Source organism: Suncus etruscus, chromosome 9, assembly GCF_024139225.1.
Source record: "Suncus etruscus isolate mSunEtr1 chromosome 9, mSunEtr1.pri.cur, whole genome shotgun sequence".
Lineage (NCBI taxonomy): Eukaryota > Metazoa > Chordata > Mammalia > Eulipotyphla > Soricidae > Suncus > Suncus etruscus.
In genome coordinates this window covers 34907362-34921109 of record NC_064856.1, presented here as the reverse complement: position 1 = coordinate 34921109, position 13748 = coordinate 34907362, and the positions used below count along the sequence as shown (strand labels likewise).

Here is a 13748-nt window from a genome sequence, read left to right as displayed (position 1 = left end):
ATTATGAAGTCTAAATTTTAATATGAATTTCTAGAATGAGTAAAGAAACATTAAGAAATAGAGGAATTATTTTCGAGCAATCACAAATTTAGCAATCACAAATTTAGACCAGAGCTACTATCTGTATTCATTCTAATAAGCAGCTGGATATGTCCAGAAACATACTCAAAAGAATGCACTCACTTACATCCCACAGGCTTGGATGCCTCTTACAAGCAGTGGGAAGCTACATCCAGAACCTGTCTTTCTTTAGACAGAGCTGCCTTATTAACCTTGCTGCCAGCTTCACAGAAAGGGGACAGGATAGCTATTAGAGATGTCAGAAAATGCAACTTCATTTCAAAAACAGATGCACTTTCCCCAAAAACTTTTGTATAAAATCTATTTGGAGTGTTAAAGAAGTAAAAAAGAAAATGCAGCAATTTTGAAATGGGCTCTAAACCTTTAATATGATGTGAATTTGCACTTGCTATGGGGGTTTGCTCTACAGGGTTATGACATAGAACAGAGTCCAATGGTCTTGGGAACACCTGTGGATTCCTTTTATAAGATAAGAGTCTTTCATTTGTTAGCTGAGTAAACACCTCTATAACCCATGGATTTCAGCTTTAAGAAATTGGAAATTGTTGATGGCAGATAGCAGGAACTTGGGTGTCCAACTGCTTCCCTGAATCAAAGGACTTCATGTGATTGACTTAGTACTTCATGACTTCTATAATGTGAAAAATCTCTATAGCACTGAGTTAGGTTTTCTGTGAAAGAACTGAATGAATAAGAACCTCCTGGAGAAGAACTGGGAAGTTTATGACCATGGGTCCATAGGCAGTCCTATCTTCCTTCCTTAGCCTAAAGATGGCTCTGAAATCTGCTCCTAGCAAGTAACTCTGCTAGCCAGCTATCCTAAGTCCTGAATTCTTTTTAAAAAAATCACATTTATTATCTATTAAACTCATTTTATCCAAGTGAATGATTGTTTTAATTGAATAAAGTAAGTTTACAAATTATGGGCTTTCTAGTAAGATCCAGTGGCTGATATAAAGATAGAACCATGTCCAGGTGAGCCTTGTTGCCCTCAGTTCTTAGAAAGGTGTGAATCTATCCAGTCAACAGTGTAAGGTTTATGCACTATTTAATTTCTTTCTTCAGCCATTTTGTTCCGAAAAGAATACTTCTGATATACTGTCTTCAGTTTGTTTGTGTGCCCTGGAAAGACTTTTTTTTAATAAAACTGAAATCAAGAACTATATCCCTAATATCCATGAAAAATCCTTATATGACTCTGACAATATCTTTGTGAAGTACATTAATTGCTTTTGATATTTTAAATATATATGCATTTAAAACTCTTAATTTCATAAATTATAAAATAATATAATATTTACAAGTAATAAATAGAAATTTGTAAAAAGAAAGCCACAATCAATACCACTACCATTCACTCACTAATGCTAACTTTGGGGGATTGTGTTTTTATATGTTTTATATGAACAAGTATGTATTCACATTGTACATAGACACATCTATGGACAAACTTTAGGACACACTTATTCCCACTTAGTGTGCAGAACAAGATTGGCTCATTCTACTTTCACCTTCTTCCTGGGAGTAAATGTCTCCTCAAGAAGTGGAGTTCACAAAACTGAGCCTTTTGCACTTGTCTAGAGACGCGATGTCTCTAGACTGTGTCTGGGGTTCTAATCACAGTATTAACTTCATCAGTGAGGGCAGCTGAAAGGTAGCTTGGGGGACATGCCTTACCGAGAGACAGGTGTTACGTAGTTGCCAGGGAACACTCCTGAGAGCCCAGTCCTCAGGGATGTGCCCTTAAACCAACCATCCTGACACTTCTCAAGGACACGGTACATCTCACCCTTGCGTAGCTCTAGCTCATCATTCTTTTGGGGCTTGTAAGCATACAGTGCCAGGTACCTGTAGGCAGAAGAAGAGGGCCAAGGTCACTAATAATAGGGGCAGATACAGGACTATATGTGAACTCATCTTTGGATAAACCCAACCTGAAAAGAGTAATAGGTACCTGAAAGGAGAGTGCAGACACTACACTGAAATGAAATCCTGCAATAAAATCCTGAGGACTGGAGACAGGATATACATGAGAGATATTTCAGAGAAGGGACAAAACTCTTTCTTGAATTCCTAGAGCTCCATGGTCACTCACTCATAACTTTGCACTAAACCTGAGAAGCTAGCGACTACCTTCCCATATCTCTGTTCAGGCCCGTGGGGGTGTTCAATTACTATATATTATAAGGTGAAGGTCTTTGGAACCCCAAATTGTGTTTTTTTCATTACCTATGCTTTCTAAAGTCTGATATTTTGCAAGAAAAAAAATTAAAGAAGACAAAATATATTAGCCAGTTTGGCACTAATTTGGATCTGGCCTAACTAATTAGTCTGAGCTGAAAGTATTTCCAAAGAGCCCCTCACCCATATCTTTAAAGAGTAGACAAATTGAAAGTGTATTGCTTGTATTCTAACTTTCTTGTAGTATTTTAGCATGACTATTTGATTTCTATTTTAATTATATTATATATAAAATAGTTATAGTGTTAAAATTTATGATACTGATGTAAAAAGCTATTGCATAAATTCAACATTTTGGGGGGCCATACCCGGTGGTGCTCAGGGGTTACTCCTGGCTCTGTGCTCAGAGTCACTCCTGGCAGGCTCAGGGGGACCATATGGGATGCCATGATTCAAACCGGGGTCTGTCCTGTGTTGGACGCATGCAAGGCAAACGCCTTACCGCTGTGCTATCGCTCCAGCTCAAATTCTACATTTTTTTTAAGTTTTGTTTCAACACAAGCAAAGAGCATGGTAAAAATTCTAGCCTCGTGTAGAGAAGTTTTGCCTCTAACTTAGCCTATAACTCTGGGGAACTATACCCTAATACCAATAACCATGAAATACCAAGAACCATGCAGAGATTGCAAAGTACTTTGTTAACTTGGTTTTGAACAAATGGGGAGAACTGTATTAGGTAACTATTTCTGCACATGATACTCAGGAAAGAATGTTGGTAGAAACTTCAGCTCAATAAAGGATAAATAATTTTAAAGATATGTCATCTCCTGGGTATCACTGCAGAATTGACCACTGGTCGACAGTTTGACATATTAGGGCCATGGGTTCCAAAGGACTTACAACTAAAATACTCCAACCCCAGAAGGGACCTTCTCAGTGTCTGAATACAGAGTGAGACAAGACAATATTATTCCAATAAGAAAGAGAATTTCCTGGATTAAGAGGTCTACTAAAAATATGGTAAAACACAGGAGAAACCCTTAAAAAATAAAATAAAAGCATTCCTTTCCAATACCCTAACTCTGCGGAGGGTAAGTCCCTTTGCTTATATTCCACAAATGCCTTTTCCTGTTTATTACTTATGCATTCAGGTTTCCCTCCTTTTTACCCATTTTCTGAGAGGACCTATGGATAAAAAGTTCCTTATACACCTAGTTATCCCTATTTAAAAAGCTAAACACTGACAAGAAATATTTTAGCTTTGGAGGATAAAGAAAATGTTTTGTCACGGAGAGATGAGAAGAAATATTTACATTTTCAGCCCCATGCTTGGTGACAAATAAAAAGAACGCAGGTGGCATATTTCTGTTCATATTTTATGGCTCTTATGGAGTTCTTTGATGATTACAAGAATTTCTACAAATAGAAAAGTCCCATTAAAACATATTTCCATTATCAATGCCTTGTGCCCTGTTACTGTTCAGGAGCTGCCTCATATGATGACTGTGGGGTCTCCCAAATGATGCAGGCTCAGGCAAAGGAAGGACTCAAAGTAAAAGGGTGGCTGGGATCCACCATGGGAGGCCTGTGAACTGATAAAAATGAAGCATGATGTTCTGTGCTGGCTTTCAATGAACTATAATTGAATCATAAATTCTATTTGAGTGTGCCTCGTTCTGTCTCCTCACAGTGAGAACAATCTCTTTGATTCTGCAGCCAGTGAATACATGGTGGATAAGTTAAATGACAAGCTGGAAGTGATGGCTTCTGAACTGTGTGTGTGTGTGTGTGTGTGTGTGTGTGTGTGTGTGTGTGTGTGTGTGTGTGTGTGTGTGCATGCACAGATGCACTTCCAATAATCACATTGCTGGTCTGGAACAAAAAAACCAGTCTGCCTTAGCCGTCTGCATGATGAAGGGGACCACTAGCTCTCATTTCTGACTTATTCAAACTAATGACCTGTGCCCACCAACCATACTTTTAAACTGTAAGCCTAGGATTAGAAAGGACCCTGTAGGTCTCAGGCATACCCCCTCCTCTTCTTTCAGGGTTCTCAAAGCTGGCTGCAGGTACTTTGTGCACTGAGGGAGGGCTAACCATGTTAGGGAGAGTACAATGTTGCAGAATTTAGACTTCTTTCTCTAGCCATATTTTCTCCCCAACTCTAACTATGCTCATATAGAGATAGGAGGAATTGTGAGTCGTGTGTCCACTTGGCATTCAATTTCCACAAATGAGAATTCTCACTATGGTTTTTAAAATATGGCAAGTGTTAGCAATTGTGACAAACACCCAAGCAATCATTTCAATGGTTTGACATTCATGTATATAATCCTGGGTGTATAACCATCAAATAATTGAAAGTTAATTATGGATTGATATGGAGCTTTTTATCTTATACTCAGAATTTTTTATGCCCCTTCCTATTTCTAAAAGGAGAAATATGAAATGCATGAATTTGGTGTTCACTACTTATTATGATAAGACTACTTTCATCCTTACCTATAAGAAAAAGAATATGTTTAGAATGTGGGCCTCAAATCGTCTTAATTAGTGCCTCAAAGTTGAAATGCTTGCATTCAAAATTCTATTTTTTTAGGCAAACCTAGACATGATTCTTAGTGAAATGATAAAGGGAGAACAGATGTGGGAAACCTAGATGTGAACTTGACTGAAGGCCATTGCCCAATCTATCTGGCACAGACATGTATGCTGACCTGCACCACTATGAAGTAGAAGATCAGCCTGCTGCTCAGAGTTACAGCTTTAGGTAGAGGTTTTGTTGAGAGATGTCCTGATTGAATCTGAAGATGTGAGAACATGCTTCTTCAAGTTGGAAGTCTGACTGATTTTCACTTAGGAAAGTTGATATTTCCTTTGCAGTATTGGTTATTTTATTAGTTACCCAGTGGCATACACATCCTTCAGGTGTTAATAGCAAGCAGGATAATTACATGCCATTTCTAAGGACACCACCAACACCAACAAGACAGCATGCTCCATTCTTCAAAGTAAGACTTTCAAAGTCTTTGGACATAAAATTTCTTATTTTATCTTACTTGTGTGAGGCTGTTATATGGGCCCAAAGAGCAGTCTTGCAGGGTTTCATCTCCCATAGCCTTAAGATACTGACATTTATAACATGCCACCCTTTTCTAAAGTCATGTGAACTTTGAGGTTGCATTATCTTTCTTCTACCTACACTTCATTGTGCATCTAAGGATGACAAGATTCATTATAAATATGTCTGTGTTAAGACAGTGAATTGGAGGCAAGTTAGGTTCTTTTAATTCCTAGGATAACTATATGTCTGGTCAAGAATTAGTGGAATCTGATGGATTTCTGACTGTATGGTATCCCTAAAGTTCATATTTTTCAGGGATCAACCAAATGTTAAGGCCTAGAAGTCACCAGTAGATTCCCACTCAGGGGCCTGCTTCCTGAAGGGAAGGAATCTGGTTGTATCTGGTTGTTTAGTAAGAGTAAAACCATAGCCACACATCTGCCTTCCCTGATACTCTGTTCTTAGGATTAAGTGGAAACCAATGAAGAATACATAGAGCACCTCATCAGAAGATCATATCTCCTATATAAAACTGATAAGAACTTGAAATTTAGCTTAAAAATCTAGAATGTAGCTGACTATGTGTCTTTCCTATTCCCCTGCCGAAAGTCTGGTAAAAGTGAAATATCAATTTCCTAGTGTTCGGTTTAGAAAGCTAATTTTTCAAATGGCATTTTTTTTGGCTTGAAATATACTATGTTTGATAACAACACAGATATTGTGTTTCTTGACCAATATATCTGTGGAACTTTTTACCAGAGAGTGTTTGCCAAATTAATTTTATCCACATTGAATTTTTTATTCAAGTGACTGAATGCATCATCAAATAAAAGAATAGAAGATAATTTAGTTCTGAACACTATTTTAAAAGGGGGGGGTACTTTTAAACTGCATGTATTTTTAAAGAACTATAATTTAATAGGGGTAATCTTCTAAATAAGATAAGCATCTCACTTCCTAGCAGTAATTCATACAGTCATATTTAGGAATGATGTGTAGCTGGAACAGCAGTTATGGTTATTAAAATTTGGATCTACTTCTAAGCATTTTCTAATTTAGCTACTGCTCCAAGCTCTTCAGACCACCCATTTTTCTTTCTGTGCTTCTATTAGACCCACCCTCAGACCTAGCAGGGGTGAAGAAGGAACTTTCTTTGTGTTATATCTACTTTGTATTGGTCCTACAGGACCAATGCCTGTGGCTACCAAATATTTTGAGTTTTTTCCCTTACTTTTGATAAACATCCTATGGATGTCATTTTAAACACCTGCTAACATTTTGTTTTGATACTATCTGTTCAGCAGTATACATATGATTAGTCTGACCAACCGATGTGAGAATCATTTGGTTGAGAACCCCATATAACCATGCATTGACAAATTAATGGGTAGGAAGAATGTAGTGGTTTGGGAATCTCAAAAACATTACCAGTAACTCACACGTTAAGAGGCAGCTGGACTTTGGAGGCTGTGCCCTGCTGATCAGTAATTGGGGCAGGTCCAGCTGAGGAGGTGCAGTCCTAGAAACAAGATAGAGGAGATAATGATGAGATTATTGGGGGCAGATGGGAGGAGCATGCCTCTCTATCCCAAGAAAGATAAAGGAAAAGTCAAATGGAAATACAGAGGCATCTGTTTTCCCTTCTAATATTTGACCTTAACTTCCAAAATTCTTGGTTTGTTAATCACATTTCTTCAATACACTGGAGAAAGCCTAATAGAAATCCCAATGACAGTTGCCCCTAAGTCATAGATAGGATTCTAGTTAAAGTTTAATGTATCAAACACTTCAAGGTAAGATAAACTGAAAGCTATATAGACCTTTCCTAATAAATAAAGGGCAGCACCAAGATAGGCTAGATGAAACTCTACATTAGTTTGAGAATTAAAGCACATATTTTGGGGGTGATTGGGGTGGGGAGTAATGAGGTACAAGAAATAAAATATACTCAGGAATAGATGTGGGCAAATGTTGAAAAGACAGTAATATTTTGCATCAACTTTTGGGCTCATCTCCACAGAGATAATTCCATGGAGTTCTGGCATGGAGAATAAATGAGAAATATTCTCAGAACAATCAAAGAACTATAGAATATGGGGAACTTGTTTTGAAAAGGAGAATAAGTAGAACCACTTGTCCTGGGAACTAACTCAGTAACATTGAAGAATACAGCTCAATTGAGGCATTTCATTGAGGTCAAATAAGTAGGCAATGCTACAGAACACTGCAAGCCTTGTCATATTGACACTACTAAGTAGAACTGGTGATTAGTTCTGGCCACAAATAGCTTCTTTGGGCATAGAACAGAGTAGTAGTGCCTAGTACTCTGACCAGGAAAGCTGGGAGCTTGGAATACAGCAGCTGGGTTCTTTTCTCATACAGTGGGGACTCAGGTCGCGATATGTGCCTGTTCCTGTGTCTATCTGTGATTTCTATGTCAGGCTTTGGAGGCGAGGGGGAAGGAATCACCTGCTGCTCACTACTGCTGGGATTATCCAGAGGAATCTCCAAAATTTCCATACTAGAGATTGTCCCTAAAAATTGTCCCAGATGGCATAATTGTAATAGTAGTAGTGAGGTTTTTTTTTTCCCAACTCTGAGTCAGGTTCTATTCTTCATGTAGCTGAGCCAGACCGTGAATACCACATTAGCATGCCATAGTCAACTTTCAACATACAACTTGAAACATGCAGAATACATAGGGGTCACACCTTGAGTAGCTGGCTAGGGTAATCAAAAGTAACAGCATTTTTTAAATGGTGGACAATTAGCTGTATAAGAACAATACTTTAAAACTAGGAGAGGTAGTAGAATTGCCTAATACAGCAAACTTCCAAGTATAGGATGTTCCACATCAGAAGGTATTTCCCCAAAAAAAGGCACACAAGAAACTTAAATCAAAACATAGTCAAATTTTAGAAGTAAAAATGAAAGAAAATGAGAATATCATAAAAGCAACAAGGATAAAAAAGCTTATTAAATATAAATGAGATGCTATAAAAATGTCTGATCAATAATTTTATTAAGTCAATAATAGTCAATCAATTTTATTAACAATAGATTTGATGGAGTTCTTCAGACTAAAAAAAACAAGACTAAAATATCTCATTACTACTAATTTGTCCAAATAAAATTTCAAGAAACTTCTCTTAACTGAAAAATATAACAATAACTAACATGTCTTATGTACTGTTTTTAAAGGGTTTTTAAAATCTTTCTCAAGTTTTGCATATAGAAATCCAACAGATTTTTTTATTTGTAAAACATTTTTATCATCATGAATTAGAACTACAAAGACATTATTAAGTTTATTAGACATTATTAATTACTAAACATTACTAAGTTTCAGTCCTACAATGTTTCAATACTAATCACATCACAGTGTCCTCTTCCTTTCACCAATGTTCCCAGTTTCACTCCCATCCCCCTTTCTGCCTCTAGAGCAGGTACTTTGCTCCTTTACCATTGTCTAATGATCCTTTCTCTAATTTCTCACCCTCTCAATTCTGTTGGCAAGATTCCTACTGGAAAACAGTTCTCCTGTTATTCGTTTCTATTGCACTTTTGGGCTTTGCTATTCTCTTATGAACTTTCTTTATATCCCACATTGGAGAGATCATTCTTTGCCTGTTTCTTTCTCATTGATTAACTTCATTCAACATACTAGCCAGATCATACCATAATAGCAAATCACATATTTTTATCTTTTCTTTGGCCTTGTGGTATCCATTGAGTATATGTGATATAGCTTCTTTATCCAGACATCTGTTCTTAAGCACTTAGGATTGTTTCCAGAATAGTGAATGCAATGAACTTAGTAGTACAGAAGTCTTTTTCTGGATTATATGTTTGGATACTTGGGGAATATTCCAAGGAATAAGATTTCTGGGTCATATGAAAGACCCATTGCTAGTTTTGTGAGCAACGATCATTTTGATTTGCAAAAAGGCTGGATCAGTTGACATTCCAAGCAATAGTGAGTGAGACCCCTTTTTACCATATGTCTTTGCCAATGCAGATTGTTCTTTTTGATGAGTGCCAGTTTCTCTGATGTGAAGTGAAATTCTTTTTGTTTTTATTTGTAATTTCTTGATGATTGGTGATATAGAGAATTTCTACATATGCCTTTTGGCTATTTGTATTTCTTTCTTCTAAAAGTTTATGTTCATCTCCTCTCTCTATTTTTTGAGGTGTTAGATCAGTGCTTTTATATATTTTGAATATTAATTCTTTATCAGATGAATGATAGATAAAAACATCTGTAATCTCCGTACTGTATTTGTATCCTGGTCATCATTTATTTTGAGGTGTAGAATTTACTTAATTTACTGTATTCCCATTTTTTTATCATTGCTTCCATTTGGTTGGTCAGGGACATTTCATCTTTAAAGATGCCTCTAACTTCAGTGAAACACTGAGATATTTACAGATATACCGGTAATATTTCTGAGATCCCAAACCACTATATCCATCCTACCCATTCATTTGTTTACATATAGTTCTATGGAATTCTCACTTGTCATCAGCAGTCAGGCTAGTCACATGCATGAAAGTCTGAAAAGATAGTTAACGTTATTTCCATTTTGTAACTTATGGATGCTAAAACTCTGGCCCAGAATATGATTTATCCTGGAGAAAGTTCTGTGAAAACTGAAAAAGAATCTATTTGAATTATGGATTATGGAGGTTTTCTGTACATCTCTATTAGTCTCAGTTCTTCTAATTTTTCTTTGAGGTTCTTCTTTATTGATTTTACTTTTAGTTGATGGGTCTAATAATGAGAATGGGTGTTAATGTATTCTATTATTATTGTACAGTCATAGATATATCTTTTCAGGCCAATTAAGAGTTGCTTTATAAAATTTTGATTCCTTTATTTAGTGCCAAGTTCTTTAATCTACTGATTCATTATGTCCATCGCTCTTTCTTATTAATTTAATTAGTTTGAATACTATTTGGTATGATAAAATGTATATTTGCCTATGATTGTTTTAAAATACATTGTTAGTCTATATGATTGTCTTCCAAGCATTCACTGTAAACCTATGTTTATCATGAGTTTGAATTCAAATGTGTATCAGCAGACAGCTGTGTTTTGATCCTGGATGCATCTGTCTACTCTATACATTTGGAGAAAAAGCACTGATGTTTTAAAAAAAATATTGAGATGAAGGAATTTGTTCCCATTTTTTGGTAAAACTTTTCTTACCTTCAGAGCTTTGCTTTTTATATGAAGCCATTTATTATTACTGACAGATATTCATTACTCCTATAAAATGTTTTTAGCAGTTGCCTTAGTGCATCTGGTCTCTATCTCTCTCTTTGGAACTTTTCATTAAAATGTGTCATGGTGTTTTAGTTTATTTTGACACTATGAATTAGTACAAAACTATTAGTACATAAGTATCTTTCATTTGACTGGGGAAGTTGTGAGATTTTAACTCTCCCACCATTCTTCTTCTTCTTCTTTTTACTTTTAGAATAACTATAATTTGGAGATGGTTTCTCTTATTATTATCTTCTTGTTATTATCTTCAATTTTATTTATTTAAATTTTTTGTCAATAAACTTTGTTTTTGAAGCACACTTAGAGATGTTCAAAGTTTACTTCTGGTTCTGTACTCATGGATTCTTTTTTAAAAGACTTTGGGTGCTACAGACTTTGGGTGCTACAGGGTTCAGAGATGAAACTTAGGTTTGACTGTGCACTACACATACATAATTCATTTTAAAAATATCTCTTTTCTATTATCTCTTCTTTATTAATGCTTTATCATGTGCCTCATCTTTAAGATCACTGATTTGATGATCATCTTCTGTTCAGTTGATGAATTCTACTACTGAATTCCTTAGCTTCCTCATTTTTTTCTTTTTTTGTATTGTTGTCTATAATTTTCTAAATGATATTTTTGTCTGTTCTCAGGGTTGTTTTTTTTTTTTTTTGCGTGGGTGCATCATAGGCAAAAATACTAGGTTTAAAAGGAGGTTCTATCCATTTTGGATGGACCCTCAAGTTGTTTATTTACACAGGAAGGTCCTTTGCCTTAAACATTTTGTTCTGGTTTGTGACTTAAGCTCCCATCTATAAATAATTGGCCGTACTTGATACATCAATTTCAGACCTCATATGGACTTCTGCCTGGACTAAGAACTTGGATTAAGTTCAGATGCCTATTGATCATCATTGCAGTGGCCCTCCACTGTGCAGGGGGTATATACTTCCTCCAAAATAAGGACCTACTTCAATGCCCTCAAAGATGAGCTTTCTGGTCTACTTGGACTTGAATGGAAAATGTGCCGGAGAGATAGCATGGAGCTAAGGCATTTTTCAGCTTCCTCATTTCTATATAAATCGATATTTTACTTAGTCTGGTGTCCCCAATTTGTGTAAGCTTTCTTTGGCTCTCATATGTCTATTGTTAGAGGCTTGTTACATTGTCTGGAAGATAAAACCTGAAGATTGGAGTATATTGGGTCAGAGCTGAGACTTTTAACCTGTTAGGGAAGAGCTTGGGCTTCTTCTTCATTTCTAGGGAGCGAAGACACAGCAACTCTGCTAGGCATTGCTCACCTCTAGAATGAATGCTTCTAGTCTTAGTTATTCATAATTATGTGGTTGTTCATAATTGTTTTGGGTTAACAAAGCCTAAAACAGTACAAAACTGAATTCTTTGAAAATACTAACTGCTCAACACAAACCTTTGGGTGGGCTATGAATATTTTTAGATCAGTACAAGCAGCAAGACTGCTGGGATGGGACCAGAATAGCAACCATTTCAGATATGGCTTTTCTTGAGAATAATTGCTCACAGTTCTTTCTGGGAATGGCAATGTACCATGCTATGCTCACTAAGACCAAAATCTGTTTTTAATTTAGAGAGTTCCAGGTTAAAACTGATGTTCTCTAATTTCTTTGCATTCAACTCCCTTTAACCTTGGGTTAGCATTTTCTATCTGGTATCAGACCATAAGACTTTCTTTTATTTTTTTCTCCATCAATTCCTGCTTCTGTCTCCACCTCAAAAAGCACTCCTTAGCTCTAGACTTGTCTTCAGTTTTGCCTTACACAAAGCTGAGTCTTCCTATGGAGACAGATGTTTACTCCAGAACATTTTTTATCAGTGAGACACACTGTGGAGTGCTGTTTTCTGTGTTATTTAAAGGAACATTAACAGAACTAAACAGAAAAAGTATTCACAGAATGTTCTCTTAGCCCTTCTCTCCAACACAATAGTGGTATGTGTTTAAATTTAAGTATAAATAAATCCCAAATAGCATATTCTATCCATAAAAAGTTATATCCAATTGTTGAGCCCCATACCAATCTCAAAGCAAAAGTATACTATAAAATAATGTAAACTGTATAAATAAAAGAAAATTAAAACCTCCAGGTACTATTATGCTAAGTGAAATAAGTCAGAGGGAAAGAGAGACACACACACAGAATGGCCTCAGTCATCTATGGGTTTTGAGAAAAATAAAAGACATTTGTGCAATGATTCTCAGAGACAAAAGAGCGGACTCACAAGTCCAGCTCATGACTTGAAGCTCACCGCAGATAATGATGGTTGAGTTAGAGAAATAATTACACTGAGAACCATCATAACAAAATGTAACTGAATGAAGGAAGTAGAAAGCTTGTCTAGAGCACAGGCCGGTGTGGGGTGGGGAGGAGGGACACTCGGGACATTGGTGATGGGAATGTTGCACTCGTGAAGGGTTTTTTTTTTTTTAAATAAAAATAAAAAAAGAAAAAGAAAAGAAAGAAAAAAACACAAAGTGGATCAAATAAAAAGATTAAATTGTGTACATGCTTCTTTTGTTACCAGAGAAGTTATTATCTGTTCCCTAGCACATTTATGTAGAATAGTTCATTTTAACTTTAGAACAGTATGAGAGGTTTATAGACAATAGGACCTATAGAATAGGTCAGTTTTGCTGAGGGTAGAACCAAAAAAATAAAATAAAAAATTATAACCCTCATATTTTGCTAATGTTATGGTCATTGACAGAGGAAAATGAATGTGAAGAGTTTCAATTTGTCAAACAGATAATGCTGTCAATTTTTGGGTAATAGATTAAAGGCTTTTAGTGATAACATAGATGTGGAATTATACTCCAGAAACTTAATGTCAAAATAAACAAAACTCATAGCTAATATGATCAGAATGATGGTTACAGAGGGCAAATATTGAAGGAAGAGTGAAACAATGTAATAAAAGTTAATTATATATAAAATCATAAAAATATTGGTAGGAGTCATAGTAAAGTATCTATAGATGGTTAGTATTAATGTATATATATGATTACATATTAATATGTTTCAATAAAAATTTTTGTTTTGGGGACCAGAGTGGTGGCGCAGCAGTAGGGTGTTTGCCTTGCATGCATCTGATTTAGAGCTAACCGCAGTTCGATCCCC

The 13748-nt window shown here is 35.9% G+C and overlaps 1 protein-coding gene across 1 annotated transcript in view; it reads right to left on the bottom strand.

Annotated features, from left to right (window-relative positions):
* The window catches only part of SH3RF3 (SH3 domain containing ring finger 3), a 351630-nt gene that overhangs the window by 35997 nt on the left and 301885 nt on the right, over positions 1 to 13748 (bottom strand). The window contains 2 exon segments of the mRNA XM_049781320.1: positions 1759 to 1929; positions 6766 to 6845. Of these exon segments, the coding sequence (XP_049637277.1) occupies positions 1759 to 1929; positions 6766 to 6845 (251 nt within the window).